This window comes from Crassostrea angulata, chromosome 7, assembly GCF_025612915.1.
Source record: "Crassostrea angulata isolate pt1a10 chromosome 7, ASM2561291v2, whole genome shotgun sequence".
Taxonomy (NCBI): Eukaryota; Metazoa; Mollusca; class Bivalvia; order Ostreida; family Ostreidae; genus Magallana; species Magallana angulata.
Window position 1 is genome coordinate 51,759,780 of NC_069117.1, and position 23,880 is coordinate 51,783,659.

The 23,880-nt window shown below is 33.1% G+C and overlaps 2 protein-coding genes across 14 annotated transcripts in view; both read right to left on the reverse strand.

Moving 5' to 3' along the window:
- Positions 1 to 110: 110 nt before the first annotated feature.
- LOC128191599 (coiled-coil domain-containing protein 169-like) lies at positions 111 to 14,021 on the reverse strand. Of its 11 annotated transcripts, none has more exons than XM_052863744.1 (13): positions 13,928 to 14,021; positions 12,838 to 12,920; positions 11,741 to 11,797; positions 10,530 to 10,643; positions 9,966 to 10,022; positions 8,392 to 8,502; positions 7,375 to 7,488; positions 6,189 to 6,235; positions 5,689 to 5,784; positions 3,950 to 4,104; positions 2,614 to 2,715; positions 1,949 to 1,969; positions 111 to 926 (listed from the first exon to the last, which is right to left on the reverse strand). In XM_052863744.1, exons 1-13 carry the CDS (start codon positions 13,999 to 14,001, stop codon positions 830 to 832), a joined length of 1,128 nt encoding a protein of 375 aa, XP_052719704.1. In that variant the 5' UTR covers positions 14,002 to 14,021; the 3' UTR covers positions 111 to 829. The 11 variants fall into 11 exon arrangements, with proteins under 11 accessions (XP_052719704.1, XP_052719705.1, XP_052719707.1 ...); XM_052863745.1 differs by lacking the exon at positions 5,689 to 5,784 and adding an exon at positions 5,849 to 5,944; XM_052863747.1 differs by lacking the exons at positions 5,689 to 5,784; positions 11,741 to 11,797 and adding an exon at positions 5,849 to 5,944.
- A 6,625-nt stretch (positions 14,022 to 20,646) lies between these two features.
- LOC128157430 (rho guanine nucleotide exchange factor 17-like) overlaps positions 20,647 to 23,880 on the reverse strand; it is a 30,296-nt gene continuing 27,062 nt past the window's right edge. For all 3 annotated transcript variants that reach the window (XM_052819976.1, XM_052819977.1, XM_052819978.1), the window contains 6 exons: positions 23,517 to 23,603; positions 23,262 to 23,329; positions 22,905 to 23,053; positions 22,276 to 22,450; positions 21,806 to 21,979; positions 20,647 to 21,421 (listed from right to left, as the gene is read on the reverse strand). In XM_052819976.1, the coding sequence (XP_052675936.1) occupies positions 21,132 to 21,421; positions 21,806 to 21,979; positions 22,276 to 22,450; positions 22,905 to 23,053; positions 23,262 to 23,329; positions 23,517 to 23,603 (943 nt within the window). In that variant the 3' untranslated portion in view covers positions 20,647 to 21,131. The remainder of the gene's footprint in view (positions 21,422 to 21,805; positions 21,980 to 22,275; positions 22,451 to 22,904; positions 23,054 to 23,261; positions 23,330 to 23,516; positions 23,604 to 23,880) is intronic.

The window sequence follows — 23,880 nt, forward strand, 5'->3', positions numbered from 1 at the left end:
TAAAATACTCTTCTTTTTTAAATCGTAACTTTAGTTCATTTACTTAAACTAAATGGAAACTTCAACTCAATACGGAAATAATATTCATAAATAACAAAGTAAATATCACAATATATTTCTTTCTTTATTAACAACACTTATAAATCATGTTTATGATATATATTTGTAAATTAAATAACATTTAATTTCATTTTCTCAGAAACATTACAAATAAATCATGGACGGTTTTGCAATATTTCATCAGCACTTTCATTTGATACATATGTAAAATACTGAAAATGAGTAAAAACTTTATCACAGAAAATAAATATTCCCTTGCCATTGTGCAAATAGTGTTGTGTCTAATAAAAGATACTTATTTACAGTCACGTATCTTCGAAGATAAAACATAAATCAACCAGATATATTTACATTATTGCTATAATGAATAATACAGTTTTTATTTTAAAGGACATATTTTACCTTGTATTTATTTTGGTATTTCTATCAAGTTTAAAGACATTTGAAAATCACAAGTTCAAATTTGTTGCAATGATAAGTAATGATGTAAAACTTCTTATTATAAAAAGACTATCTATATTTATAAAAAATATCAGACAAAAGTACAGTTTATATAAAATACATAAATTATTCAACGAAATGAGTTGAAACATGAAGATGCTGAACATTGAAAATTGTCTTAATTATTGCAATATGAATAATTCCGTTTGACATGATTACAGATATACAGGGTATATAGTGGTCATATAAAAGGTCCTACATATGCTTATCCGGTCAGTGTGTTGGTGCAAAACAATAAAATATTGCCTTTCCCCTAATCTACACGAAATCACGTGGTTTCTAAACTGGGCAGACTCTTGACTGCTGCGGCCTTTTTGATTGGTCCATGTTTTGGATCCAGTATTCTCTGGTCTTCTGGAATATTGCTGTAAGTGAGAAAGAAAATAATCGAAAATCTTCCAGTACATTTGTAAAATCAGGTTTGGGTTTTCGAATTTATTGCAAATGAAAGTTGTATAATATTGATTAATTTTAATTTAAATATTCATTCTTAAGTTTTAAAATTCACCACATTTAAAATTTACAAAATTCTCTCAGGTGTAGCTTTATTGAAAAAAAAATTTGAACATGAAAACTAAGTGGAATATTTTACGAATATACAATAATATTTACAACTCAAATCACACTAAATAAATTGTGCAAAAACTTAAGATTAGTTAAGCCTGAAACCATTAACAAGAGTATGCAAGAGAATAACAAATATACAGGTACATAGATCAATCAACAAAACTCGACTAGAACACCCAATCGTTTCACGTGACGGACTTACCTGGTAACGATGCATGCGTACACGATTCAACAGACACTAGCTACAACAATTTAACTAAAAATTTCTTGTGGAGAACAAAAGGTTCATTCAAACAGCTCTAATAGTGAAACACTTTGAACGAAACAACCATTCGAAACTATATGCACAAATATATATCATCCAAAACAACTCGCATAATTTTGCACTGAAATAAAATCCAATCAAAATTCGAAAGGAATCTCGAGAGAATTTAAAGAACAGAGAGACTACGTATATAAAACTACAATCTAGCTAGCGGAAGGTTAGAGAAAGGGACAGTTAGAACGAGGGGGATAAACAGATGAAGTCAACAGGTGTCTTACCCCATCAACCTAGTACGAAATACCACAATATTATTATATTATTTTCGGTACTGACAGGAATGCGATATGAATTAATTTGTGTGTAGTGAATATAATTTACATATTTCAAGAAATCACTCGTGACCGTGAATTTTAGAAAATGCACATTATATTTCATGCTTATTCTTTTACTTGTAAATTTGTATTTGAGAGTGCATATGGATTTATAGGAGGAGTATTTTGTTTGTTTATATGTTACAACAGGAAGGTGTTTTGTTATAAACTGAACTAGTCTTACCGTATCTCATTTTCCAAATTTCTGAAGACAAGAGCAACCAATTTGTTACAACGTTATACATGTCATCACAGATTGAGAAGGGGGATCACGATTATTATTTCTTATAAATAATAAGATATTATTTTTTTCCTTTCTTTTTGTTTAGTTACTTCCATGGTAATTTTAAGTGATTTTTTCTTTATATTAACAAGCTTTAATTAAAGAAAAAATAGGAAAATATACTACTTCATTAAAACAAAATCTGTGCTAAAAAATAATTAAAGCCAGTAAAATTTTGATTACTAATAAATCCAAATTATCTTTTTCTAGATATGACGACTAGATATTAGATCTACCGGTGAGAGATTTGAAAAAAAAATATATGCAGGATTTGACCAAAAAACGTTATGATGCAATAACACGGTCTGTATTATTTCCGTTTGAAATGGAATGATAAGCACATAGGAAGACATTTTTTAAGATAGTATGATATCTGTTTAAACTTTTGGAAGTGTTATTAATATTTGAGGCTTGAAAAAAGGCTTCCAAAGCTTGTCTTGCAAGAGGTATATAGGTAGCATTCAAACAGCGTTAGTTGTTCTGGGATATATGTATAATAGTCTGATAGTACAACATCAACCAGGCTTATATACGGGAGTGGATAAGACTGTAGAACTAAATATTACCTTAGGCTACGGTAATTAGTGTTTCGAACAGTTTTAATTTTGGACCTCCGTGGCGAAGGACTAGAGCTATTTTCGTCCATTTCATTCAGTGATATCCTAGAACTAAAGGTTTGAAGCCATATGTTTACATAAATACTAGTCTAAGTCATAAAATATAAAATGATCTATTTTCTACAATTTTATTATCTACAATTTAAAAAAAACAAGAATACTTCTAAAACTGATATTTAAACCGCGATAACTTCGGACTCCTCCCTCTTTTTTGAAAGCAAACAAAACCTCTCGAGACGGACCAAAATTAAAACAAGGAACAGAACTCAACAACGCCACCTAGCGACAGAAATAATCCAGCGAGCCTACGGTCAAACTGCGTAGCGACTGAAGCCAGTATAGTTCTAACATTTACCCTAGGATCTCACAGAGCCGCCGGTTCTTTCGTTTGCTGAAAAGATGTTCCCCACATTGTTAGACATTTTAAGCCTGTCCATTGCAAAGAGTGCTGAAGAAGAACCAAGGAGCCCTTTCTACCTAAAGACGGTGTCTTACCTGTATTTCAATAGGTTTGAGCAATTACGGGATCCCAAAAGACTCGTTTTGAAGATCTATATTTACATTTGAAACGTTATATCAATTCTTCCTTAATTGCTATCAGCTATGATAACGTTTATTACATGACGCCTACAACTTCCAGAAATGGTTAACAGAACAAAACACCAAAACCAGCGACTAATATTACACCACACATAAAGATTATATATTTATATTATGTCAACTTAACACATCACTGACACGTTTCCAGAGCCACCTATTACAAAGATTTTTTTTTTTTGCTTGAAAAGCCAAACGTCCAACCCTTTAGAACATAAAAAGCACAGTTATGTACACATTTTGTGGTTACTAGTATACGGCAAAGTGACACCATCTCTTTGTATTATCAATAAACATGTACAGGTATGTTATGCAATTCCACCAGCAGGTGCCTACCTCTGTGAGTTTCGTTCGTTCTGACCTCTATCAGGTATTCAATTAACAGCATTCATCAACACAGTCAAAATATACACCATTACTTTTCATTTCTTCCTTATCCAAAACATATATAAACTAACATTAAAGCTAATTTCAACAAAAACATTAAAGTTTACTACTAATAATTTTCAATTAAAGTTATAAAAAATTGATTTTTATCTTAAAATACTTAAAGGAAATATACAGATAAAAAGCTATATAAATACCAAAAAAATCTACGTGACAGGAAAATATGCAAAATGTGGAGGAAACAAAAAGGAACACACGTCATCACTACAAGAATCAGTAATAAATAAAACCAAACACGTACCCCATACTCCTAGGAGTTCGAGATCCCGGAATAGTGTCCAGGGCGTCCCTGCTTGAGGAGAGCTTGGTCCGTGTTGAGAAGTCATTGATGGAGCCTTTGGTAGAGTTGATCTCGAGGGAATAGGTCTTCCTTTCATCGTTAGCCTTGTGGTAGGCCTAGATGCACAACCAAATTAAAAAGTTTACATTAGTAATCAAAGTACTGAAGTACTGACGGGAGTTGATTTTATCGATTATCATTTATTTTAAAATCCGTGATATGTGATTTTGCATGGCAACTAGTATCAGTAATCGTATTTCTGAGAAATTGTATGGATCCCGGCAAGATTGAACTCTAGTTTTGTTCAACCAAACGCTCGACTGTCTCCGTTTATCTCCGACAAGCAAGAGAGACTCTGTTTTGTCGGATATTAACGGAGACAGCCGAGCGTCTGGTTGAACCAGACTAGTACATTGAAGTCTAGCGTATGAATATATACGACTTTAAAAAATATCTAAACTGATTGTACCATTTAAAATCTTACTATTTTCATGGTATTAATAAATAGGTTTTCTTGAAAAACAATGCTTCAGAATACATTGCATCTGAATTTATCGATTATTTTCAGGAACTAAGTGTTGTCAGCGGTGATGATTTGTGCTTAGGTCCAAACACTGTTTCACTTTCGGTTTGCCCAAGTAAATGCATAGGAGAGTTGATTAAAATCAACTCCCAAAAATTGTATTGTAGACTGAATTTTCAATTGCGTGGACTGCATGTATTTTTCATTTGTGTTTAAACATTCATTCATTTTTTTTATATAGGAGTTAAAACAAATAAAGGAAAGAATTAATTTCACACTCGGATAATTCTTTACAAAATAAACAGCAAAGCAAACAGGCCACAGTGTAGTGAAGTGAATTATTATTCTCCACTGCAGTGTGCTCTGTGTTATATCACAGAACACAGAGAATTTCAAACATTTTAAAAACCAAGGTTATGTTAAATTAGCAACAGAAACAAAAACATTGAACACAGTTCACAAAGAGATATGACGGAGCATGATTTGCAAACAGAAACCACTAACATTCTGTAGTCCTAAGTACTACCATCATAGATACTGTATTTTGTATTCTGGTCAAGCAATTAATTACCATACCTTTCTATACAAATATCTACTAACGTACATAATACATGTAATTTCTTGCCTAGCTATGCTACGTTACACTATCGGTAATGAAGTTTATATATAATCTAAAAGTATGTATATTTTCGTAAAGTATTCATGCAAGTTATAGAGTTTGTCCACAATTATTCTTGTAGCAAATAGTAATAACATGCATAGATAAATATAATCTCTTGTATATATTCAAGGTAAAAGAATTAAATCATGCATATAACAATGAAGTATGACAGAGAGAAACACAGTCATAGTTTTCAGTCTCAATGTGATTAGGTTGAATTAGCCCTAGAACACGGAAATGAGTCGGAAACGTCATCGGGCCAAAACGTAAAGACAAAACAAGGTAAACAAACAAATGCATGCAAAGCACGTGCAGTAGACATGGAACGCCTGTTTCAATTTCAACAAGGACACACTTTAGCGCTGTTCAAATCACAATTAGTGACAAAGCAGTTCATTTTTTACTGGCATAAATCTTGCGTTAACATGGAAACAGACTTCCCAGCGTTACACACTGCTCCGATCCAAGATGGAAGCAAAGGTTCCAAATCGGACCGGAGCAGCCCATGCATCTCACCTTGGACTCTTGGTCAAGTCTCCATTCAATGTCTCTCATTTGTCCTTGAAGCATTTGCTTTTCTTTTTCAAGCGACCGAATCATATATTTATTTGCCTATAATATGAATGTGCAGTGCTTTTAACGTTGGTGGTTTAAACATTTGATTTTAATTGGTTACCTTGGATTCCTGGTCCAGGCGCCATTCCATGTCCCTCATCTGGTTCATCAAAACATTTTTCTCTTTCTCCAGCATGCGTATCATGTGTGGATTGGCCTTGCATTGCGTCAAAAAACTCAACAACTTACTTTTTACTAACAATGAGTCAAAAACTTCAACAACTTACACATAACTTACTGGCATAAAAACTCAACCTACATTTTACTTAGGTTCTAGAAATTACTACTGGTAATTTCAACAATTCAAATATTTTATTATATTCTTTTTTTTTTTAATAAAATCATTTAAATTGAAAATAAGACACATTTGCAATATTTTCCAAGAACTCATAAATACATACATCAGAAAGGTCATCGAAGTTCTTTAAGTCTCTAGGAGTCTTTCCGGCTGCAAAATGAAATACACGTAAAGTTGATTATACACTCTTCTCAAAATTTTAAACAATAAAGACATTCCATACATAATCTTTTAAAACAAACAAGTTACACATGAAAACGTTTAGTTCACAGTTCACCCTCTACTAGCCCACTACATCAGTCAAGAACAAAATATATACATACACCATCACATCGGTAGCTAAACACCTTTGTGTAAATGATACAGAGTGCAGTACCAAGTCGTCTCGAGTAGCCTAATAAATAATACACCTTGTGCACCACACAGATTTATCTACAAAAATTCTGGGTCACCCTTACTCTCTACTTCACCCAAAATCAAACGGATCTACAGATTCACCGTCACAGTACAAATCTACATCTACACCAACTCCACCACTGGAAACACATGCATGGTGCGGACTCGCAGTCTGACACTCCGTGACCTTGACCCCATTACCTAGATCCCGAGAGCGGGGACTGAAGGTTAAATTGATGGTGATCTCGGTAGATTTTTGAGTGGCTGCAGTGGTAGGTTTGTTTGACTGAGACTCGGACGAGCTTGGTCTAACGCTTTGACTAGCTACACTAGAGCGGGTCGTAGAGTCCCTACCTGCTACGTGGTCGCGAGCTGGAAAAACCATTGTGGGCTATATAGCAGTGCATTTGACAAAAAAAATCAACTCAACCCCAAACTATTACGTACTTCACATACCACATTTGTCATAATAAGTTGGCTGAGCTAACTTTAGTAAAATATTTTGTTTTTTTTTTCAACTACGTATCATACTTTAACCACACAAAATCACATCTTAGGCGTGTTCAAAAGAGCGGGTGCTCGTAAGCGATCGCCAAAATTAACCCGCAACACAAATTATGGCGAGCGCTCGCGAGCACTCGCTCTGCTGAACAAGCCTCTGATAAGCTTAAATTTGATAAAAACTTACTATGTACCAAAGTTCACATCTTTAAAAGATATACAAGGCATAAACTATAAATGGGCGAAAAGACTCAACACCATATCTATGACATTGTGAGTACAATTGTCATCACCGATGTCATTGCAAGAAACCATTAGCGATGCATCAATATGCATCTGAACTACCATCAACGCACCATCTTATAGAATAAGAGGGGGTCTGTTTTTGTTACCTGGTAGATAGCTACCGGGCTTGGTTCTGATCTGAATCGTCCTCTTCAAAGGTTTGGGCTTGGTTTCCGGGGGGAGATCGGATTTTTTACTACTTTTGGAATCTGCGCTGCTCTCTACACACGATGGAATATGTTATGATAATCCATTATTCAAATTCTTACTTGAAACTTTACTTTCAAGATGAATTTCTTGTTTTGAAATTTCAAATTTTTTAATTTTTGTTTTCTTTGTATTTTCAGAATGCTTCACTTTAAAGTGTTATAGATTGAAATCTTCTTTAAAATTTTTTGCTAGTTTTAGTTTTGTCAATCTATTTAATAAGTATTTACTGTTCATGCTGCAGCTCTTTCAAAATTAAGTTTTAGTTATATTTGTTAGGATTACTCGATCTAGCAACGTATGCCTAAGAGACTTACTTTGGTTAATGGTTTGTCATTTACATTTTTGACACATACTGCACTCGTTTTTTGGGTTTTTTGTTTTTTTTTTGTTTTGTATTTTTTATTTTTTTTTTGTGGAATGGTCATTCACAGTCAGGAATAACGATCTTTTTTACAAATATTTTCATATTTTATCACAAATGAATAAACGGTCGCCCATGCAGCATTTTTTTTTTTCAAATTAATGGGAGTGTTAATGCATGCAGGGATGATTGGAAATCTTCATTCATGTCAATTTCTTCATGCCAAAAACTGTTCTTCCTTTGACTTTATCCATGCTGTCAGTAGGACTGTTCGTAATAAAACACATCCTGTTTTATCTTCTTTTGCTCCTTATAGTTAATGTGTTGCTTTATATATAAGGCCATTGTTATCAGATATCTTCTACTTTTCTGCCAACCTCTTTGATTAGTGCATTTTCAGCAATTTATCACAAAGCAACTATCTGGTTTCAGAAACTGATTAATTCTACGGTATAAATTTTCATGCACTGGCATGCTGTAGTGGGTTTTGTCACACAATGACATGCATTCCGTGGGGGTGGGGCTGCTAGCCTGACCCCCAGCACACAGATACCTGGGGAGGGCTTCAGTATACTTGTCAGGTTGGACTTGGTCCTGTCCACCTGAATACACTTGTCCACTGACTTTCCATTCCCCTCCTCTGACGATTCATCCGAGAAAGCCACTGTTCAATGACCAACAACGACTACATATACAGTTACCTGGACTCCATACATTTGTTTTCAACATTGGACAATTTGATGATAATGTACTTTGTTATTTTAAATATTTGTAACACATAAATGTACATTTTTGCAGTCAACTTTAACATCAATATTTGAAAAAAAAAAATCAAAATTTACATTATGATTTTTATTTGGCAATATCATTTGGACTTCTCTGATATTAATAATATTAATTATATTAATTAATTGGGAAAAAATTTAAGACATGCTTTGGTAGTCAAACAAAATCACATTAGAATTTTCTTATACATGCAGTTTACGTAGCCAAAACATAAAGATTTATAATTTTTGAAAATATTGGATATTTCACAAATTGCTTTTACTTTATTTTTAATCATCAATTTTAAAGTTATCTAGAATTTTTATGAAGAATATTGCAATAAATCACAATGGTCAAAACTCAGACCACAAAAATCTTTCAAACAACAATGTTTTTTGCATGCACCCTCTTTAAATGATATAAATATATTTTCTGATTTCTTTATTCTTTATTTCACATTTGCATAGTGTACCCTTCTTTACGGTACTCAAAAGTGATATAAACTTTGACCAACAGCTGCTACAATACCATATACCTGGTATAATAACATGTTCTTGATTGTATTTTTTTTTCACTGTAAAAACATTTTTGTGGAGAAGAGGTGGGGAAAGACTCCGAAAGAGAGTGTTGTTTGATACCTTCAATTACAATTACTAGTAAATTCATTCTTTTCGATATTTATTAAACCTACTAAAGATACCTTATTTTACGCATATACTTTACTTAATTCTGCAATTCCGCTGTTTTATATGACAATTTAAATCCCAAGAACATAAAATCATGAGTACCAAATATTTTCACATAGTAAACAACCGTCAGAAATTTAAAAGTCTGTGATGGGGGCTTCTCGTGATTATAATCGGATAAGAATTCCTCATGTTTTATTAGGAATCTACAGAATGCAGGCATTGCAATTAAACAAGGGAAATTTGGATGAAAAAATTTTATACTACATTTATATATTGTTTCCAAGTCTTTCAGATACATATCATTGTATATTCAATAATATATGATTCTGGTAAGTATTGCCATCTACATCAACCATGAACACTCTTTCCAAAAGTCAAACAGGCCAAACAGGGGAACAAACTCCCACAAAGAGTAAATGATTTTACAGGGTAGAAAGTTCTAAATCATCTCCCATTTCTAACTTAAAGAGGGTACATTATGCAAAGGTGTTAAATATTCACGAAAAGCATTTAAGATTAGACTTTTGTCACATTAATCTAAATTCAGCCTCTGTAACGACAGAATCATGTTTTGTTCATTCTGTTAGAATGACTAAGATGAGGTATACAGTACCAGTTGGACATGATGAATATTAGTCACAAGATGGCGGTTCACACCCCGATCGAGACCTACCTCCTCTCCGTTTTAATATACCCCTCCCCGGCCTAAGATCCAACTCAGCTAAATCTTCTACACAACAAAATCACACAAGTTGATTTATTTCAAAATGGGTTTGTTTTTTAATTATATAAAACCTTTTGTTAATTTTTTTTTAACAAAATCACTTTCCCTTGTTAATAAAAGTGATATGAATTGAAATTTTGTGCATTAATGATACATATGATACATAAGTAAGTGGTTCTCTGTATGATACTGACTACATTAGTGACTCATATCAGGCTGTAGATAACTTATTTATTTGTAGTACATGTATTCTGTTTTATGATTGTACCAGTATACAATCTTGGTGATACTTACACTGTGCAAATTTTGACAAAATCAAATTCTAATTGCTTGAAAGGTAATTTATATAAAAAGAAATAAACAAGATAAATGCCATTAGATTAATTACCTCTTGACACTGGTTTTATAAAATCAAAATTAAAACAGAGAACAAAAATATGGAACTTGACGTGAATTGAGGTTGCCTGATCGACTTAGTCGTAACAATATGAATGGAATCCTGGGAATACATACCATCTTTGAGGTTGGCTTTTGCCTCCTGTACTTTGTTCTGTAACATTAGGATCTGCCGCTCTAACTGCTCGTTTATTTCTGTCTGGGTCTCGTACCTCGTCTTCCATTCATTCCCTGATTAAGAAAAACACTAAACTCAATTGTCATTACTCAAAGTGATATACTGGACACTGATGTTGATTTAATATGAATTTGAATGCCATCAATGCACAATCACAAGTAAACATGAACATTTAAAGTTGAAAGGTGCAAAATGAATAGCTCAAGAATGAAACCATTGTAAAATAATATATAATGTAGATATATTGAACCTATATACATATAGAGAACATCTGAAATCATATTAGATCAGAAAATGAAAAGGAAAAAGTATGCAGAATTTTAAGATTACAGGAACTCATGGGTTTCAAATTAACACAAAAACAATAAAAACAAGGTTTACCTCTTCCCTACAAAATTAGAAGTTTTAAAAACATTCATGAATATATAGTGTAGTTTCTTGATTACATATATGTACTACTGTAACATCAGATCTAATGTGTAGCCATTAAAATGCTCCAGTTCTAGACAACTATAGCCAACAGCTTGAATTATACCATTGAAAATGCATACAAATAACCAGTAGATATTAAGCACATCGTACATAACATAATCATTATGACCATTTCAACGAGAAAGGAAAGTTTGAGGCATGCAACAGGATGATAAATTACACAATTTATGCAAAATCAGATGAAACACATTATTAAAAGTATAGGCATTAAAACATAACTTTAAATCATTTTGAAATAAAAGGAATCCATGCAGATTGCTTCTACAAGCAGAGTTGACAAGATAACCACAGATCAGGGGCAGAGCTGGTGGGAGGTCTACACTTCACAAATCTGTCCAAGATTTCACAATGCCTGCACAAATTCAAACATGTCACTGTCTCCGATCTACGGACAATTTGATCTCATATTGTGCTCTGTATGTGCTGGCAAAACTGTGGATTAACACAATCATTTACATGTTTCAATTCAATTCTCCCATTCAATTGAGGTGATGAACAGATAAAAACAACAACTAAAAATTAAATCATGCTGTTCACATGATATTACTTCATATGATTTTCATGCAGTACTAATTTAGCATTGATTGCTTTGAGAGACAGTGATATGGAGTATTTAAGCAGCCATTGATTTATTGGATATTGAAACAACTAATCTTACAATCCAAATCATCAGAGCTTGATGCGCTTGAGCGACCTTGTTTGCTTGAAGATCGGTCTGCAATATTATATTCTGAACATAACTAAAATTGACAAAACTCAGTTTTGGTTTGATATGAAATTACTTTTAAATGGTGCTAAGAGGTACACAATTTGTATGGCAATTTATGACATTTAGATATGCCATATGTACACAACTAATGACTTAGGAAATATTATCCTACAATGAAAGCATTTAATAGTCACTGCAATGCAACAACACATTATCTCTGATTTAAAAAAAAAAATGAAAATTCAATCCTGATTGCATTAATTCAGAAATTCCTGAAATACACACTGATGACATAACTGGGAGAATGGAGCAATAAAATTCAAATGTATATAAATGTATATTAATACATGTATTAAAAGAGAAAAAAATAAAACCATTATACATTAGCATATACAAATTAATTGGTTTTTTATACTAGAAAATCAAACATACAAGGAAAAGCACCCATCTAACTCAGCCCTCAGGCAAGCAAAATCCAATACTGCTAGCCATGTTTTAATTTTTTATTGATTTTTTTGGACATTGATTTCTCTTGTGTCAGGCCACCAGTTAATGTCATCAGGCATGCATCAGGATAGCTAGAAATAATCTTTTAATATCATACTTTCAATTTATGTACCAATCAGGTATGTAAAATTTGCGAAAAACCAAACAAACAGATCTAGCATCACTACTTCCACTACTAGGACTTAATTGTGGCAGTCTCTCTAAAGTACGAGTATAATTCTACTAGCTGGTCATTTACCGGTCACTGGGTGTGTGTGGGGGAAAAAAAAGAGAGGGATTAGGGTTAGAGGAATCACAGATCACTATATACAACATCAATCTATATAATTATACTGTGGTGTCAAAATACAGTTACATGCAATCGATTTATCACATTAGTTGAAAAAACACTTAATTATCAGAAGTTAAGCTACATAACAATGCCACATAGTACGCCACTGATGTAAAAACATTAATACTGTAAATGTTGAAAATTTATCCTCATATATAATTTATGATAGTACATGTATGTATACTATGATTTCTATAGAATATTTCACCTTCATTATCAATGGTGTCGTATCGTTTCTCTAGTTCCTCCACAGTAGCACGTAATTCAGCTGCAGACTGTTCTAGCATTTCTCTGTAATTTAAAATTATTAGATTAAGTTAACATATGAATGTATTTACACGTATTATTGTCTAGGTCAATTTTTTTGGCAACAAAACTTTACATCCTAGGTGGCGAGAATTTCATGTATACTTTGACAGTTACTAATTCTACATGTTATCCGAATCTTCCAGAAAATTCAATTATCAAAATTTAACTGAACACTTAAAGCTTAGCCTTTGTTAAAGAAATAATTTAAACAAAACTTTTCTATCCTACTTAAAGTAAGCAAACCAAATAAACAAACTAAAGCGCAAAACAAATATTGACCAAAGTTAGCCATTTATGATAACAAGGGAATTTTCATTTAAATCCAACTATCAATCACCAATGTCAGGATCTTCTGGCACTTTAATTAATGTTAAGCTTATTTAATCATTAAAAATTTAAGATCCAAATATTTTTTTATTTAATCAATAGCAAACTAAATAAAACAATCACTCATTGGGGAGGGGTTTGGGTGGGAGTGATAGCTAGTGGCTACCTTATCTTTCCTTTTGCTGAAACATTTCATAATACCCAATCTGCTAAAATTGACAGATTTCTTAGCACCAAGTAAGTATATACCATCTCACCCCACTAACCCACCTTTGAATGGCTTTACACACGAAAAATTTTTTATTCCCTAACTGTAAAACATTGAAAGAGTTGATCAAAAGACAGAGCATGATGTGTTTTTATTATTTTTTTAACATATGCCATTGTACGCCAGGATTGACAATCCAAGAAATTAAGCCCCCTGCTATATAAGTAGGATGCAATGAAAACATTAAAAATTGATTAAGTAATACTAAAAAAATCAGTCATGTCAATCTCACAAAATATAATAAACAATGATAAACAACGATATGTTCACGGAACAGGTGCGCGCTCTCTAATTAAATCAATTAAAATCTTCAAAGCAAGCGTTAAATAACATTCTTAAAACCAGTAGTGAATAAAACTATTGTTAATGTGACACTATGCAGAATATCACTTACTTCATTTGTTTTTCTTGCTGAATTTCAGCTCTTAACTTTTCGAGTTCGAAGTCATCCATTACTTCAACCGCCATTTTGACTCTCTTTGTATCCAACGAAACGTCATAATCAATGTTAATATAGCGCTTGTAAACCAGGAAATTATAGCGGGAAATTTTAAAATCTTATTCAAGATCACATTGGAAAAATAAGTTTCTGTGAAAAAATAGTACATTACGATGTCAAGGAAAAGCAAACTTTTCCCCTTCTATTAAATCTTTGCTTCGATTTTATAAATATTTCCAAAAAAGGGGATTATTGTAGCATAGTTTTGGATTTATTTTTTCTTCTTCATAAAATAAGTTTTGGAAGTTTTGATATATGGCCAAATTAGCTTCTGAGCGATATAAAAATATACTTTTATGTATTTCATTTTATTGGTTTGAGGTCAATGAGGACCAATTTAGGGGGGCACAGGGGGCAAAGCCCCCGATAGCTTCTGGACTCTAGAGATTTTGTAGGTTAAAAATGAAGTCTTCAAATTTTGACTTTTGTGATATTGCTTCCAGTGATTATACTTAAAAGTAATCAAATCTTTCATATTTTGTTTAAAGCTTTGAAGGTTTAAGACATGCAGCAATCCAATCAATACCATCTGTCTTGCAAACATATTAGAAGCATTTCTTTTTATTTTTAATTTTAATGGGGTATCGGGATTTTGTAGGGTTAAAAATGAAGTCTTTGCAATTATACTTATACAAATACAACCAATTACTTAAAGGTGAGTGACTGGTCTCATTTGAAAGAGCGTAACCTAATTTCCAGAAAGTTGATAATTTATAAGATTCACAGTTGTACATTTAACTTTATTTTAACAATTTCAAGGGGGGGGGGGGAGGACGCCGGGTGCGCCATCTTTAACCATCTTAATCTGTAACCCAAAACAAGTACATGTCCTTATCATATACAATACCAGTATATGTCCTTATCATATACAATACCATCCGATCTCACCTCACTTGCCAAAGTTATTAGCTTTCCAAAGAAATAACCGGAAGTTCTTAATGGGTGCATAAAATAACAAGAGGCCCAGGGGCCACATCGCTCACCTGAGCAACAAATGCCTTAATTCTGATCAAATTAGCATTACAGTATCAAAATATCTTGACAACTAAGTACAGTAGATCTTGCTAAAAAAATTGAAAATCTGCCAATTTTTATCCACCTCTTTCTTTTGGTAAATACCAAGCCCCTTTTCTTGTTGTACCTGTAAGATGATTTTTCTCTTTTCCTATATACCCCCCCCCTCCCCCATTTTGTTGCCCCACTTTTCTCTAAGGTATCATGGTTTCACCAAACTTATATCTGCATAACCTGTGCTTTCACACTAAGTACTGAGTTTTGGACCGAAAAACTTTCCCAGAATATTTTTAAAGATTTTCTCTATATATGTAAAAATTCAAACTGCCATCACGGCCCTGCCCTACCACTAGGGACTCTGATTTTGAATTTACAATACCCGAGGATGCCTCTACACAAGTTAAAGCTTTTCTGGCCAAATGGTCTTTAAAAAGAAGATTTTTAAAGATTTTCTCTATATATACCTATGTAAAAATTCATCCCCCACTGTGGCCTCACCATACCACTGGACTATTATTTTAACAAACTTGAATCTATACGATTTGGAAATGCTTCCACTCAGATTTGGGCTTTCCTGACCTAATAGTTTTGAGAAGAAGATTTTTTTAGAGATTTTCTCTATGTATAAAAATATATTCCCCATTGTGGCCCCGCCCTACCCTCAGGGACCATGATTTGAATAAACTTGAATCTACATTATCTGAGGATGGTTACCCGCCAATTTGAGCTTTCTTGGTCATATAGTTTTTGAGAAGAAGATTTTTAAAGATTTTCTCTATATATTCCTATGTAAAACTTGATCCCCCAATTGTGGCCCCACCTTACCCCCAGGGACCATGATTTGAACAAACTTGAATCTACACTGCCTGAGGATGCTTCCATTCAAATTTGAGCTTTCTGGCCTAATAGTTTTTGAGAAGAAGATTTTCTCTATATATTCCTATGTAAAACTTGATCCCCCCGTTGTGGCCCCGCCCTACCCCAAGGGACTATGATTTGAACAAACTTGAATCTACACTACCTGAGGATGCTTCCATTTTAATTTGATCTTTTCTGGCCTAATTGTTTTTGAGAAGAAGATTTTTATAGATTTTCTCTATATATTCCAATGTAAATCTTGATCCCCCAATTTTTGCCCCACCCTACCCCCGGGCACCATGATTTGAATGAGCTTGAATCTACACTACCTGAAGATGATTCCATTATAATTTGAGCTTTTCTGGCCTAATAGTTTTTGAGAAGAAGATTTTTAAAGATTTTCTCTATATACTGCTATGTAAAAATTCATCCCCCTATTGTGGCCCCACCCTACCTCCCGGGGGCCATGATTTGAATAAACTTGAATCTACACTATCTGCGGATGCTTCCACTCAAATTTGAGCTTTCCTGGCCTAATAGTTTTTGAGAAGAAGATTTTTAAAGATTTCTTTATATATTCCTATGTAAAACTTAATCCCCCAATTGTGGCCCCACCCTACTCCCAGGGACCACGATTTGAACAATTTTGAATCTACACTTCCTGAGGATGCTTCCATTTAAATTTGAGCTTTTCTGGCCTAATAGTTTTTGAGAAGAAGATTTTTAAAGATTTTCTCTATATATTCCTATGTAAAACTTGATCCCCTTCTTGTGGCCCCTCCCTACCCCCGGGGACCATGATTTGAACAAACTTGAATCTACACTACCTGAGGATGTCTCCACACAAGTTTTAGCTTTTCAGGCCAAATAGTTTTTGAGAAGAAGATTTTTGAAAAATACCAACAAATTTTCAATAATTCTCAATTATCTCCCCTTTAAAGAGGGCGTGACCCTTCATTTGAACAAACTTGAATCCCCTTCACCTAGTGGTGCTTTGTGCCAAATTTAGTTGAAATCTGCCCTGTGGTTCTTGAGAAGAAGATGAAAATGTGAAAAGTTAACGACAACGACAACGACTACGACAACGACTACGACAACGACAACGACAGACAACGGACAAATTGTGATCAGAAAAGCTCACTTGAGCCTTTGGCTCAGGTGAGCTAAAAACAGGTTACGTGATAGTCTGACTGTACCTTAATGCAAAAATTGAGTGAATGTGTTGGTACTGTATTTTAGAGCAACAATATGTAGAACAACTATGGCACCATTAAATCAAATAAGTCTTTACATACTTTATATATAAGATAACAGTTTTCTTGGTTCATGTATTCAACTTGAAATTTTATTATCGTTAAGTACCGATACATGTAGATTACTGCTTGAGAATTACTAGCATTTGATTTATCTAATATAGAAACATCTCCAATATGTATTGCAAGTTTTCTTCGTTTTCGGTTTAAAACGATTTTTTTTTATTGTGAAATTAATATTATGCCCGATACAGTACCATATTTGACCAAGCTAGCTATTTATATATTATACATTAAAGGAAAATTTAAGAATCCGTAGATTCCTTTCACATACTAGATCTGTACCTTAAACTGTTTACTTTATTCTAAAGTTTATCTATGCCGGGTCATAGACCACAGACTTGATATTTTTTTTAACGCTGTGTGGTAAAATACCTCTCAAAGTATATCTACAGGTATCTATTTGTTTAAAGAGATCAATGTATTTTTTGTTTTTAATCTATATTATTCACTGGCCATTATTGTCTCTGCAAGAAAATTTTCCCATGGTGTTATACTTGTACATTTGTAATAGACAATTAGGTACTGGCTGATTTAGCAAAAATACGTGTGTGTTTTTTTCACTGGGTGGTTATTCTCGTTGAACAATGCAGATGCACCCCGGGGCACTTCTCAAGGTCTTATACAATTTTCAATAGAACTGAATTCCTAATTTGATATCCTGAAAATGTGAGGAACCCCAGAAAATTAAAAATTATATATAAGCATGCATCAAGTTTAAATGCAAGCATATGGTATCAAGCTAGTCTTGTTTCTCAAAACAGTTTTGCAACAGGTCATGTTTTGGTCATAGTTAAGCACACCTGTGTTCCTGCATGTGCACCTGTAGATCAGAGTTTCACAAGCACCATGACCTTCCAGTAACCATGACATGGAGTTTGGAGTCTAACCATTCAGCAATCACCTGTATTTCATTTCACCTTCTTTTTGGACAATTCATGTGTGTTTTCTGTGAAGTCTTGTGATTTTGATACATATGTACATGTACATCATTTAAAAGCATGTCGGGTACATGGCTACCCCAATTGTTGCTCTTTACATACAGTCAATTATTATTATTCGTTATTTCATATTGAAAAGTATCTAAGTGCGTGACATGCGAATAAATCATAATGGCGTACTCTAAAACAAAGCATGGCCTGGCCTAAATTTTGGTTTGGTATAAATTTTACATTGGCCTCAATGGCCACTTAAAAATTTTTCTTGACCTTTTATCGAGGTATGTCCAAAACATCTGAAACTGTCAAGATAAATGGCTTTTACCTTTTCAGATGATATTTTTATCATAAAGATTCATTTCATTTCAATTGATTTTGGTCTATTGTGAATTTGAACTATTAGAATAATCACAATACATGCATGTACATTGGTTCCACTGCTCTTACTCTATTAAACGAAATGCTGAATCAAGTTACCAGATGATGTATTTTAGCAATCATTTACAGATGAAATCAATAAAGACCATGTAGAATGATAGCCAAGAATGAAGGCAACAAATCTCATCTCAATATCATGCCTGGTGAGAGAAAAGGCTGATATCGGAGGTCTTTAAGCAATTCTAGCCAGGCCACGTTTTAGATCATGCCTTATTACAAGCAGAACTTTGAACACATTTTGACTTTATCCATGCCACTGCACACAGATATCAACATTTTGTAATACATGTACCAAAGTTTATTTGTATGTCATTGTCAATTTTTCGTAAAAAAAAAAAAAATTGGCTTCTTATACCATCCTCCAATCATCAAACTGGTTGTTACATTACTTCTTGTAAATCAATATTCGGAAACCTACTGGTAATAATATAATATTGCTAGCATAGCTTGAAACCGAATAATGAATATAAGGAAGTACAAATGTACTTGTTGACCATTCCTCACAATGTTGGGTGTCCTAACCAACTCGGACCAAACCTCTTTTCTTTGTTTTGTTTCACCTAACAAATATAAAAGTCATCACATTATTTATTAGAATATTTTATTACAAATATTTTTAAATAAATTTATTTTCCACTTTCAGATCTAATAAAAAGAGACCACAGACACTGTGATAAAAGGACATCTAAATTTCTTCTTTGGCAGCAAACATTTATGACTTTGAATAAAACTATATAACTTGTAAAGCATATTTTATATTACATACACATGTGTATTAATTTTCAGTATCAATAAATAAAACAACTGAAATAACACTTGTCATCATAATTATCAACAAAACAAAAGTTATGTATATTTCTTACATACCAATGAAATAAATGACAGATAACATTCTTCCATTCACATCAAACACATTCATACATGTCTTAATGGTGCGTCAATCTGTTTAAATCTTTGGTATAGTTATCATAAACAATTCGACAATGGATAACAAAGAATGCAATCTTTATAAGCTAAATTTGATCCAAATAAGTTAAGGCACAGATATCACTTTGATTTCAGGAAGTTAACATATATATCTGATTTCATATCACAGAGTTCAATTATCTACAATCAATATAAAATAATTTAAAATAAAAGAGAAAGAATTTGTCTACAAATAATCACTTATTTATCTATTGCATAACTTAAAACTGCATAGCATGAAATTCACAATGCCAATCATATATGTAGTTCAAGGTTCATATCATGAAATGATATCATTCCAAACTGAACAATCTATTATGCTAGATCTGCGGGACTATTGATGGTAAGTTTAAGGTCGTATGGGACACCTACATATTGTGATGTACCTCGATGATCCTTTCGAAATAAACAATAAAACAAAGTATCATTTTATATAATTGTTTACCCTGAAAATCTTTACCTAACAGCATAGTGCAAGCAGTTTGAGCATTAGCTACCAATCTGTTCTGGTAAGTCATAAATTCAAATCCCGCTGGGCCTTTTATAATTTTTCCTTTTCCAAAATTTTTATTATAATGTACTTTTTATCCATATCACAATCGACAGTTGTCCCATACCACCTTGACATCTTTCAAACAGTATTACCCAAGTGTCATTTTTTAATCAAACCTTGGTCTAAAAGTGAAAACAGATCACCCAGATAAATATCAGCTTTGTGAGAGCAGAGTTCAATAAATAGACACAGGACTTTATTATAGGAGGAAGGGAGGGAGGGGTACATTTACCACAAATACAATATAGCACCAGTTTACAGACTTCATCACTTATCAATGAGTACAATTAGAAAATAAAGTAAGATCCTTTTTTTGAATAAAGGTGACCTTAACTGCCACAGATCAATAAAAATCTTCATGTAAGAAATATATCTTAACTTTATTGGGTTACCAGGTACGTGTAATGTTTTAAAACATATGTATTGCCTTTTCATCAAAAATGAGGGATTTCTATGAATCCAATTACAAGAGTAATTTAATCTTTAAAAAAAAAACCACCAACAAAGACCAAAAATAATTGGTTCAAAAAAAAAATCATTATAATATATTTAATAAAGGATTAATATGTTACTCTATACAAATTGGATGGAATTACCAGCAATAACATTTAAAAGTCGTCCAATAAAAGATAACGTTTTATACACAGTGAAACGACAGTGTAAGCCTAACATAGCACCAGCAAAAATGACTCATAGTTCTCTTGTAAAATATTAAAATTTCCAAAAACTGTAGGCACTTTATTAAAAATACTGTCCGATTTAATAAAACAACATTATAAAATTTACAAATCACATTTCCTCAGACGTAAAAGAACAGTGACATAATGTAATACCCTTGATTCCTTCTTTTGCGCAAAAAAACTTTAGTTCATTTTAGATTATTAATCATTCCCTCTGAAATACTTTACAGACTCTATATATTGTATAAAAAAAAACAATCTATACAAAGTATCCATGGTAACATACAAACATAATCACATGACACAGCTATCCTCCTCAGCAGCTATTTTTGAACTTGATCACACTTGCCAAATCAGCAAATGATTAGTGCTGTCATCACGGCCAGCCGACTCGTTCGCTGCGTTATTTCTGAAATCTTCGTAGCCGTCACCACCACTAATCACCAACATCCGCGAGGCGAGCGTGGTGGTAGCTGCCATGGATGAGCGTCTGTGTATGTCGTGTAACGCGATGTTTTCACTGATACTGTCATCTTCCTCGTCCCCCTCCACTTTAACTGTGGGGGAAGTCACTGTCATTTCTACACAGGTTAAAAATCTCACATGCCCTGTATGTCCGTTAACTAACCCTGTTGTAAAAGAAAGAGATATAACATATTATAAGACCAATGAACTTGATATCATCTCTAGATCAGTTTTGTTAGAAATACTGCACACTTTAGATGATGTTACAGTGTTGCAAATGATGATTTTTGTGGTCCTTGTGACAACTATTGACTAACTTCTTAGTACAAATTAATTGTTACACATCTTTCATATGGTAATGTCTAATTTGAAAAATTATAATTTGTCAATATCCAATACCTAAATAAATATTTTTAAGCATGATGTTGCCAAAAAATAACCACTACACAGTAAATTTTTTTCACATAGCTTTTTAAACACACCACAAGCACTAAATGCATTCCGAGACGTTGCATGTTTCACACAACTGATTAGATATTTTCACTGACCTGTGACGGTGGGGGTGGGGATAGCTCCGCGGGTCGTGGTGGAGGTGATCCGTGGCATGGTTATAGTCAGGATCACCCCCGCACTGGTCCCCACCCACAACAGATCCTTACACACCATCAGCGACGTAATCCGTAAGCACGCCGCCTTATGTTGACGTATTATGTCGTCAGCAGCTGAAATTCATAAAATCGTCTCAATTGTAAAGGAATCTCTCTAATAAAAAAAATGTGGTTGCAATTGATTTACTTAAAGCAAAAAGATGATATGGATTAATTCTGTTTTCTCTTACATTCTGTTTGTATCAATAACAAATGCTTAGGGTTCTAAACTACAAATGCTGTACTTTAACAGTAAATATATCTGCCTTGGTGAATCATACTAAATGATTAAATATAATGAATAGTTACAGTTCAATGAACTAGCAAGAATTATTGTTAAATAAACATTATATCTGGGTGAGAAAGCTCACATTGTAGTTTTTGTGCCACTGCCTGAGCTATGCTGACTTCTAGTAGGAATTCGTAGGAGGTGGCGTGGTATAGGAGCAGTTTGGAGCTTTGTTGTGTGGCCATCCACACGCCCTGACCCGAACAGACCAGGCACTGGATACAGCGGTCCGAGTCAGAGATCACTTGGAACGAGGTCTACAATGCATCAACAACAGTCAACCCCTGTGACTATCACTCAGGCATCATACAGTCATAAAAATTACATATATGTAGATAGATTTTTAAGTATGAAGTGTATATAAGAAATACAAACTGAAAGACTTTTCCCTTGTCTTTTTATAAGAAAATTGTATATAAACAACCAAAAATATCGGATTCTGGTGTTAGAAAATCTGTATTTATCAGAGTTCCATTTCAATGCTTATACATGTACTTATAAATACACATATTTTAATGATATAAAAATGTACATGTATCTTATCTTTTAATGTTGAAAAAATCCCAACAATGGCTATTCAAGTTTAAAGCTAGCCTGTGATTTATTTGATCTGTACATGGTGATTCTAAAAGTTACAATCAGACAAAACTATAGTTTAACTCATGGTAATGAGAAGTTTCAGTGAAGGGTGCGACATTGACCAGTACTGACCTCTGTACTGAGGGTGAGGGGATTGATGACCTTCATCACATTCTGACACCCACACCATAGCTTGCCGGCCACCGCTAGCATCTTATTAATGGGATACTGCACTGTACCAATACTTCTTGTGTAAGGATTCTCTGCATCCCAAATACCTTCTAAAATATAGATCCAATGTCAAATCTATGAATTCTCATTCCAACCTTTTATCATTCATGTATAGCATACACCACATTTAAATAGAAGTATCAAAAGGCTGATTTATACCAAAATTACTCAATGTACAAGTAGCTAGAGCATGTGTATCTTTATTCATTTCAAAAGGTTTATCTAGCCATTAAAACTCAAACGATGAAGAATACTCACCATTATCTCTTTTATAAACTATTAAATCTCCATTAGCTAAGGATGCAAATACCTTGTTGTCTAAATATCTGAAAATACATCAAATTAACACAATTATTTTATTTGCTTCTGTAAAATGAATCAACCAAGCACACTTCATATAACAACTTTATAGGTAAATGCAAATCAAAAGTATTAAAAACTATCATCTTTATTCCAAATACTAGTATGTTTACAATAAACAGAATTGTAAAGATTGGAAAAAGAAAGACTTACACTATACAATATACAGGGGATTCGTGATGTATTTTTAATTTATTCTTTGTTGTTTTAATATTGTCTGTACACTGGAATACATGGATGCTACAACAGAAAGTTGATCATTTTAATAAATACTGTCAATAATAAATGAAAAACCACATGCAGTTTTATATCTAAAATATAAAACTCAGAATCAAAATGGAAACAAAAAGAAACTTTAAAAAATGTTTCAAAATGTATATTGACAACCTTTTTTACTCAACTTCGCCTCTCCACATTAGAACCCAGACTATAAATTCCTTTTTAATTCCGCGATCCCCGTTTTGCATAAAATTGCAAGAACATAAAATTGCAAACACAGAACTTTTTCCCTTATTTC

Coding starts and splice junctions, on each gene's coding strand:
- LOC128191599 (XM_052863744.1), bottom strand. CDS start 14,001: ATGGCGGTTGAAGTAATGGATGACTTCGAACTCGAAAAGTTAAGAGCT. Junction 10,644..11,740: donor AAGCTCTGATGATTTGGATT/GTAAGATTAGTT, acceptor TTTCTTAATCAG/GGAATGAATGGAAGACGAGG. Junction 10,023..10,529: donor AAAAGCCAACCTCAAAGATG/GTATGTATTCCC, acceptor TTTGTTGTGTAG/AAGATTTAGCTGAGTTGGAT.